Source organism: Cottoperca gobio, chromosome 21 (assembly GCF_900634415.1).
Source record: "Cottoperca gobio chromosome 21, fCotGob3.1, whole genome shotgun sequence".
NCBI lineage: Eukaryota > Metazoa > Chordata > Actinopteri > Perciformes > Bovichtidae > Cottoperca > Cottoperca gobio.
The window spans coordinates 23,007,840-23,017,752 of NC_041375.1; the positions used below are offsets into that span (position 1 = coordinate 23,007,840).

Sequence of the window (9,913 nt, forward strand, 5' to 3'; positions counted from 1 at the left end):
TAAAAGTAAAGATATAACAACGTATATATAATATAGCCTAGAATACAAAAAATGTCAGTATACAAAAGGAAAATAAAGCTGTACGCCAGATGTAATTGGCTCAATGACTTTTATTGTGAAATATTTGAGGAAAAAAAGTGCCGTTAAACCGGATATAATTCTAAACTATTTTTTTCCAAAAATATTATTTAACACAAATGTCACTTTTATTTTCCACAAAACGTACATTTGATACATATTTATCTGAAATATCTGAAACAAAACGCTAAACTATGATCTGAGCTCTGTACCACAGCTCGTCCTCATAGCGGGCAACACAGGCCTGTTCTATGACAGGGCAGTAGATGTTGAAGTCATGTTCTTCACCGAGTGTCGTCGTGTTGTAACAATCCTGGAGCTTAGCTGAGAGCAACACGGACTCCACGTTCTCAACCTGGTGGGGCGGAGGGGATGTGTAGGGCATCAACAGAGTGAAAAAATAAAAGATAGAATTTGTTTTAGTGAAAACCACTCTATGTTCTCTTCTAAGCACAGGTTTTGTTCTCTCTAGTTAATCTAAATTATATCCCTGGCATCGCCGCTTTGTTTGAGTATATATAGCATATTATAGTGCATATTTAGTACCAGCTGGATGTAGAAGTCTGCAGGGTTGTTGATGTGGGACACCACAGCATTGAGCTCTGCGTTGACCTTGGGATATTCAGAAGGGTAGTACAGCAGGGGCCTCCTGTCCAACTTCACTGGGGAATAAAACCTATAACCCACAGCCAAAGTTAGACCACTTCCGCAGTGGGGCTCGAAACTCTGTACCAAATGCTTGTTTTTTTACATTCAAAGCTTCAATCGAAAACCTTATATCCATGTTTTATCACACAACGTTAAATCATCAAACCAATTCCTCAATTTGAATAACTGGCACTGCACTTTTATGGGATCAACATCTGAAAATGCTTCCAAAATGGCGACAAAATCTTTCTACAGTCGTTATGAAAATGATTACGTCTCGATAAACCTGTGATATTATTGCGACTGCAGCACATGTAGATGCGGTGGCACCTAAATGTCTCGTCTTTATTACTGGCAATCCTGCGCAGCCACCGCTGGAAACTAATTCTACAAATAGTATAATATAATAATATCAGTGTAGCTTTATCTTTAAATGTGCAAAAATACTGCGTTTAAACAGGAGTAATAGACATTTGCATGTTGATTTAGAATTATAATGTCGACGTTGTGTACCTGGCCACTTCAATGAAAACAAGGAACTCTCTGACAGAGATGGGCACATCACTGGATTGGTCCATGGGAGCTTTCTTCAGGTCCACTAATAAAGAGTCTCTGTCCTGACCCAAAGGACGCAGCTCCACTGCTGCTGAGCCAACCAAATTGCTGAATTCAACCTGTGCCCCTTTACTCCAGCCCTTTGTCTGCGAGGACAAGAGCACAAGCGCACACAAACACACAAACACACACAGACACACACACCTTTTACCTCTGCAAAAAACCATTTACAACATAATTTTCGCAAATATCTTTTGTTGATGTGAAGTTTTTTCTGTCTTATAAATCTTTTTAAAATTATAAATGTGTGTTGTAAAATGTTTAAAACTTTTGGGATAACTTCTTTTGTGTCCATCAGGGAAGGAACATCTAATTATTTTAGGCAAAAACAGTGTATCTATTTAAATCTCCGTGGTCTTACCAGGTCATAGGGCACAAGGTCCTTGAGTGAACATCTGATGGCCTGAGGAGCAAAGTGACCCAGCTCCACATTGACTGCCTCACACACCTTCCTCAGGTGGTTGTTCACAGCCTGCAGTGAAGACTCAGTGCTCCCCTCCTCACTGGAAAAGGTGTGAGACAAGAGTGGAGGATGTATTAAAATAACTGTTTATCACGAAGATAAAAGGCATGGAAAACAAATGCAGTCAAAAGACATTGGTGGAGTGATTTCTTTAAACTGAAGCAATAATGAGATGCTAAAACTTTTAGAACCCAAAATAACAACATTTTCCACTATAAAATGGCTTCTGTCGCTGCCTGAGCAGCAAGCTACCATTTTCAACCTGTTGGAAACACGGGGCATGTACAGGACTGTCTCAGAAAATTAGAATATTGTGATAAAGTTCTTTATTTTCTGTAATGCAATTAAAAAAACAAAAATGTCATACATTCTGGATTCATTACAAATCAACTGAAATATTGCAAGCCTTTTATTATTTTAATATTGCTGATTATGGCATACAGCTTAAGAAAACTCAAATATCCCATCTCTAAATATTAGAATATCATGAAAAAGTATACTAGTAGGGTGTTCAACGAATCACTTGAATAGTCTAATTAACTCGAAACACCTGCAAGGGTTTCCTGAGCCTTGAAAAACACTCAGCTTGGTTCAGTAAACTAAATCACAAGTATGGGGAAGACTGCTGATCTGACTGCTGTCCTGAGGACTATCATTGACACCCTCCATCAGGAGGGTAAGACACAAAAAGAAATGTCTCAAAGAGCAAGCTGTTCGCAGAGTGCAGTTTCAAAGCACATCCACAAAAAGTCTGTTGGAAGGGGGAAATGTGGCAGGAAACGCTGCACAACCAAGAGAGATGACCGCAGCCTTAACAGCATTGTGAAGAAGAGTCGCTTCCAGAATTTGGGGGAGCTTCAAAGACAGTGGACTGAAGCTGGAGTCCAGGTATCAAAAGCCACTGTTCACAGACGTGTCCGGGAAATGGGCTACAATAGCCGTATTCCCATGGTCAAGCCACTTCTGAACTCAAGACAACGGAAGAAGCGTCTGACTTGGGCTATGGAAAAGAAGCACTGGACAGTTGCAGAGTGGTCCAAAGTCCTCTTTTCAGACGAAAGCAAGTTTTGTATTTCATTTGGAAGTCAAGGCGCCAGAGTCTGGAGAAAGGCTGGAGAGGAGCAAAATCCAAGTTGCTTGAAATCCAGTGTGAAGTTCCCACAGTCAGCGATGGTTTGGGGAGCCATGTCAGCTGCTGGTGTTGGTCCACTGTGTTTCATCAAGCCCAGAGTAAATGCAGCTGTGTACCAAGAGATTTTAGAGCACTACATGCTTCCGTCTGCTGAAAAGCTGTATGGAGATGAGGAATTCATTTTCCAGCATGATCTGGCACCTGCCCACAGTGCCAAAACCACCAGTAACTGGTGTACTGACCATGGCATTACTGTCCTCGATTGGCCTGCCAATTCCCCTGACCTGAACCCCATAGAGAATATGTGGGGTATTGTGAAGAAGAAGCTGAAAGACACCAGACCCAACAATGCTAATGAGCTAAAGGCCGCTATTGAAGCATCCTGGGCATCCATAACACCTCAGCAATGCCACAGGCTGATTGCCTCCATGCCACGCCGCATTGATGCAGTAATCCGTGCAAAAGGATTCCCAACCAAGTACTGAGTGCATTAATGGACATTTTCAAATGTTTGATTTTGTTTTGCTGTTATAAATCTTTTTTTTTAACTTGGTCTGAGGAACTATTCTAATTTTTTGAGATAGGATTTTTGAGTTTTCTTAAGCTGTAAGCCATAATCAGCAATATTAAAATAATAAAAGGCTTGCAATATTTCAGTTGATTTGTAATGAATCCAGAATGCATGACTTTTTTTTTTTTTTTTTTTTTTTTTTTTTAAATTGCATTACAGAAAATAAAGAACTTTATCACAATATTCTAATTTTCTGAGACAGTCCTGTATACCTTCTGTCCATTTGTGTGTGTACCTCTGTATGGTGACCCATATGCTGAGGCCAGAGTCAAGGAAGAAGACTCGGACATTGGCCAGCTGGGTGACTGGGCAGCCTTTCACAGCCTCCTCACATCCGTCCTGCAAGACCTCAACCACACGAGCCCGGCACCAGAGTCCCTCCTTCGACTTCACGAAGACCATGGAGTCTGGAGAGGAGCAGAGAAACAAAGGCTGAATCACACGACCAGCAAGTTCTACTTCACTCTTAGAGGACGAGAGTCTATAATCGTCAACAAGAAAATGAATATGGCTACATGGAATGTTTAAACTTGAACTCCTCCTCATTTCTCATCACTTTTTACACACACACACACCGGTCCCCACTGTGTCACTGGAAGTGAAGCGACAACTGTCTGTGCAGCAGAAGGCGTTGACCTTCTTGGATAGCATCTCGTGTTCCCTCTTCTCGGCCACGTAGCGGATGTAGAAATGACTTGGATTCACAACGTGGGTTACCACCACTAGGCTTACTGGGAGATAAGAGCAAGGAGAATCAGAGAGAGAGGAAAGGTGGTAGTGAGGGTAAGAGGAAGCAAGGGGATAGGGAGAGGTAAGAGAGAAAAAGGAAAGTTGGGTCACAAGGGAGAGAAGAGTGATGGCAGGGAAGGTGCAAGGTAAGGAGGAAGGAAGGAAATGAAGGGGGAGAGAAGAAAGACAGGTGACGCAAGAGAAAAACATTTTTTTGAACGTGAAACACATGTTGTGGGTTGTTTGCTGTTCTACCCATCTTTCTATAGCGTGTGTTGAATAAGTAAATGTTTTTAGATTTGAAGCTGAAAACTTTGGAAATCAACAAACGGTAAGATAAGCTACAAAGACCAGTTTGTTATGTGTACTGCATTTTACCCAACAATAAATAAAAAACATTTGATATGACAACAAAGATTTCAAAGACAGTGTATCTGCCGATGTTGATTCATCAAAGAAAGAAAGGGGCCATCTTAAAATGTGCGGCTAATATTGTGTTAGGTTATAGATATACTACATTAATGTAACTACATGATTACACAGGTGACGCTCTCTACCATTTCTCTTATTGTCAAACGATTTTTGTTTGTTTATCCTGTCGATTCTCCTTCGGTTGTTAGCCAGCTCAGGGCCGGTGGGAGGGAGCGCTGCAGAAAGATACATCGCATTTAACAGAAATATATTCGGCTTCTCTTCTTCCTCCATCATAAGCGATTTCATGTTCTTATTGGATCTGACATTATTCAAGTCAAACGCACCATGCTCTTGTCTCTCATGCAAAAGCTCCTCAATAATTACGTCTGGAGTTCCAGAGTCTGAGGCTGAGCTTTGGCGAGACCAGTTGGACCTGCCATGAGGTATCTGGCTTGGAGAGGAGCCTCCCGAGCTCTCACGGTCTTGTTGTTGCTGCGTGGGCAGCTTGTCGCCACTGGGTGACATAGACTTTCTGTTGGAGTTGATCGGATCATGGCCTTTGTGTGGAGACTTGGACCAGCTAAAAAGAAACACAGCAAGTTGACTTGGTTTCAAAACACAGACGGCCCCCCAAAGGATTCTCACACTCTCTCTCTCTCTCTCTCACTCTGTGTGTGTGTCTCTCTCTCGCTCTCTCTCTCTCTGTGTGTGTCTCTCTCTCTCTCTGCGTGTCTCTCTCTGCGTGTGTCTCTCTCTCTCTCTCACTCTGTGTGTGTCTCTCTCTCTCACTCACTCTGTGTGTGTGTCTCTCTCTCACTCACTCTGTGTGTCTCTCTCTCTCTCTCTCTGTGTGTCTCTCTCTCTCTCTCTGTGTGTCTCTCTCTCACTCACTCTGTGTCTCTCTCTCACTCACTCTATGTGTGTCTCTCTCTCTCACTCACTCTGTGTGTGTCTCCCTCTCTCACTCACTCTGTGTGTGTCTCCCTCTCATTCTGTGTGTCTCCCTCTCACTCTGTGTGTCTCCCTCTCACTCTGTGTGTCTCCCTCTCACTCTGTGTGTCTCCCTCTCCCTCTCACTCTGTGTGTCTCCCTCTCACTCTGTGTGTCCCTCTCACTCTGTGTGTGTGTCTCTCTCTCTCTCACTCTCACTCTCTCACACACACACGCACGCTCTGTTTTCCAAAGGGCACACACCTACAGTGAGAGACAGAGCGGAGGAGAGGAGGGAAAGGGCCATTTGGCAGTATTCATCATTAGGCCCAAATCAATCCCAAATGACAGAGAAGATATTTAAGGACTCACTGCTTTGGGTTCCTGACTTCCATCTTCAGAGACAATAACAGACTGTGCTTCAGATCTTCTGACCGGAAGACACAGCTAGAACACAAACATACAAATCCAAAATCAAAACAGATATTATAAGTCAAATCCTGTTTGTCAGACTCCCATGCTTCATGTATTAAAATACCAGGGCAGGGGAAATGTGACAGGTTTAAAATGACAAACCTCATTCCAGAGTCCATAGTAATGCATTTCATATCGAAGGACTGGTCGTCCACAGGAGCCTGCAACGTCTGCAGAACCTATCACCAATGCACAAACAGCAAGCAGCCACAGAATGTTAAATCATTTTGCGTAACTTAATTTCTTTGTAAATATTGAGAAGGAACGTAAAACCAGCATTTACTAGCGGTACTTTTATAGTATGTGATTGTACATTGAGTACATTGCATACCTTATCCAGGGTGCAATACTGCTCCAGGAAGGGGACACGGCGTACTTCTCTGGCCATTTGCGTGGCAATCTCCAGATCCTTCATCCTCTTCTGGACACAGCACACCTCTGCTTGGCTGGTGGAGAACTGTGCCTCAATTTTAGTCAGCTGACTCAACTGCATATCCTTCCTGTAGACAACGAAATCACAGACATCGAGATAAATGTCTCTTTACAGACTTTATTCAGAAAACCTTAGAACTAGCCTGATACTATCCTGTGAAGCCAGAAGAGAAAAGAAGACCTGTATGTGTAACAGCTGTCATCTCAATAGATTTTTCCTGAAGAGAACAGTTTATATCCATACCACTTTTGAATAGTTTGTAAAGCCTTGTCTGCCGTTTGCTTGATCTCAATCTCCAGCCGAGATCTCTCTCTCTTCACCTGTTCTGCCACACCAGTCGTCAGAGTCTGCAGAGATGAATAGACATGGAACACTCCAGCAACATAGAAGAAAGGTGTCTAAAATCAAGTTCGACAAGGTGTATGCAGTCTTTTGGGATCTAGTGCAGCTTTCACCTCATGGATGTGGTCCAGAAGGGCATGATTTTCTGCAGCCCGGGCCAACGCCTCATCCACCACCTTCTTAATCTTCTCAATATCAGCTGGCTGAATCAACCACAATTTTAACCAATTTAAAATCAGAATATTTTTTGTTCATCATAACCATATTGTCACATCCTCCTGACTAATTCATTGAGTTTAACTTGAGGGCAGATGACAAATTGTAATTGTTTAATATTTCACCATGCAGCAATCAATGTGGAAGCTACAATTAAGTATAATTTGATCTTTAGTAATAGCTTAATCTCTGATCAGACACTCTGTAATACTAACACACCTCAGCCATGGATTTTAACAACTTTCATTCCCCACCAGCATCTCCTGGGTTCACCCAAGCATACCTGCTCCACAAAGTCCGTTTTGGCGTTAATGTCTGTAGATGTTGACAATTTGTTCTTTTTGCGATTCTTTGATCTGCGGTCAGGAGATTACAACACCAAAGCAATTATCAAAGTTAAGACCCATTCTCTTTTAAAACTCTATTATAGTACAGGTGTGTCGGTAGTGTGGTTCATTTTAACATTCAAAATGACATTTTACCTTTTCACATTGTTCATTTTAGAAGTGTAGATGAGACCAATGATTCTGCTATCTTCCTGCAGCCCAAACACCCCACCTTCAGGAAGGGTTGAGTCAACCTGCAGAGAGTGAGCTTTGTTTTTTTAATGAACTCTATTACCACTTGAAGATATGGAGCTACAGATGCTTCAGAATCCTAATGACGGTACCAACACCTTTCACATGTTGCATCTCATGTTTAACACTTACACTGGGCCATGAATAATTAGACAGTGAAAACGTGAAATTGATTTGCTTCCTCTATTCTACCATTTTTCTTTATGTGCAGGACTCACCAATCAAATTATTTATGATCAATATCATCAAGTTACAACGGCCAGATTGTTAAGAGAACAGGCCAGAATTTACAATATAGCTTTGTATGATTTTTTGGTCAATACTTGAGTTATGCCAGTTTTACCTCACACTCTGGACATCTAATGACATTGTCATCTTGAATGGACAGCAGGCAACATGTGCAATAGATGTGGGCACATAAAAGCACACGAGGGATGTTGCCGTCAACTTCATCCTCTGAAAAAACGCACACAAAGAGAAGCAGGAATTATGCAACATCAGTATGAATGCAAAATTATATAATGTACATTTCTGTTGAACGGTCACTGCATCTTCCAATTTAAAAGCACATTGAAATGCAACATTAATTCCTTGTCATATGCTCTACATTAACTTCAGATCTCTGTAATATTAACTTTTATGAAAAAGGTGGTACAGAAATTACTTTTACTAACTTTGAACTGTTTGCTAATTATTAATATGTTTCAAGTGAAGTTGTGTCATCAAAATGTTTGTTTATTTCCATCAATGCATCACATGTTTTGTAATTGTGTTCCTAAGATAATACGTTATCCATATATGTAGTATATTCCACATATGACATGTTATTATTAATGCTGCATTGTAGTGCTGTGTATCTGTCACGATATGATACGTGTTCAGAAAAGATGGTCCATATTCCATTTTTATTTTATTTATTAAACTCTTTGTTATCTTTGTTATGTGCAGCATTATGTGCAGCATTCCTGTTATGTGCAGCATTCCTGTAAACCAGTGATATTCAATAGGGTGCCGTTTTAAAAAAAATACTTTTAATGTAAAACAAAAAAGGTGCCAGAGTGCATCAACAGGTATTTTAATAGACTAATAGAGTTAGTTTATATATACACACAATAGAAAACATTTGAGTGCATGATGGAAGATGTTCCAGCTTTGATTGTAAAGATTCGTTCAAATGTAAGCAAAGCATTTACAACTAAAATATATCTGCAGCTGTAACATGCAGTAAAATATCTAATGTATCTGTCATAAAGTTAATAAAATACGTTAATTTAAAAATAAAGAATTTAAAAGAAGGATGAGTTATGGGCCTTTAAATGTGTATTCATTTGATCTGTAAATATTATTAATGTATGTGTAAACTGGCCCCTGGCCTCCTGCCAGGTCCCTGCAGTAAGCCATGCCAGCAGGAATGGGCGCTGGTTGTGACCTGGTCTGACAGTTAATTAACGAAACCAACTCATTCCGTTTGAAAATAAACATGGAGGGGGGCAACATATTTTAAATCAGAGTTTAAACACCCAGTTTCTAAAATATTTATCAGCGAAACATTTCTACCATCGAACTGGCGCGACATTGTGAGGCCCATCGGCACACTGGACTTAAGCTAGCAGGTTAGCTAACGGTTACCTTATTTTACCACACCGCAGAAGAAACAACCTCTAGAGACTTTCGAATATCATTGGATTATATAATTAGTTATAATTAACACGTTTTTAAGACTTCAATGCAGAAAATAATACTAATTTTGGCAAACCTGCCCGTTACATTAGCTAACTGCTACCACTGGCTTGCTAGCTAGGAGACGCGTTGACATCTTTTAGCTAACTTCAGTTAACATATAACACGATAACCGGAGCGTTAAAATTGTAAGAAAATGTATGTAAATATCCTACCAGGCAGAGTGAATGCTTCTCCACATAACTTGCAAATCACAGCGCTGGGGTTGTCGCCTCTGTCCATCTTTATGGTCTTTATAAAAGTGTGTTTTCCTTTTCTCCGTCTCGACAGAGAAGGGCGCGGGCGGTTGTCTCTTTGTCACGTGACCACATCGTTCAGGTGCGTTCATTGTCCCAAACTTGAATAATTAAGAATTAATCATGTCATGTTATTAAATTGCTGGTGATGTTGCATGTATTATGTCAATAGATGTGAATTTTATTTTAGGTCTGACTACGAAATGACTTTCATCTCAACAGTAAAACTATTTTTTAAGCTACTAATGTGCTGACATTGAAACATCGGACAATGAGAACAAGTATATAAATGAGAAATATTACTTTTCAATATC

At 40.7% G+C, this 9,913-nt stretch overlaps 1 protein-coding gene across 1 annotated transcript; it reads right to left on the reverse strand.

Moving 5' to 3' along the window:
* Nucleotides 1-265: 265 nt before the first annotated feature.
* Nucleotides 266-9,661, reverse strand: rnf17 (ring finger protein 17). The gene is made up of 17 exons (XM_029459427.1): nt 9,519-9,661; nt 7,967-8,079; nt 7,528-7,625; nt 7,329-7,401; nt 6,943-7,032; nt 6,731-6,834; nt 6,386-6,554; nt 6,157-6,233; nt 5,953-6,027; nt 4,995-5,230; nt 4,794-4,883; nt 4,083-4,238; nt 3,743-3,914; nt 1,703-1,844; nt 1,240-1,427; nt 625-754; nt 266-433 (listed from the first exon to the last, which is right to left on the reverse strand). Exons 1-17 carry the CDS (start codon nt 9,583-9,585, stop codon nt 266-268), a joined length of 2,148 nt encoding a protein of 715 aa, XP_029315287.1. The 5' UTR covers nt 9,586-9,661.
* Nucleotides 9,662-9,913: the final 252 nt, after the last annotated feature.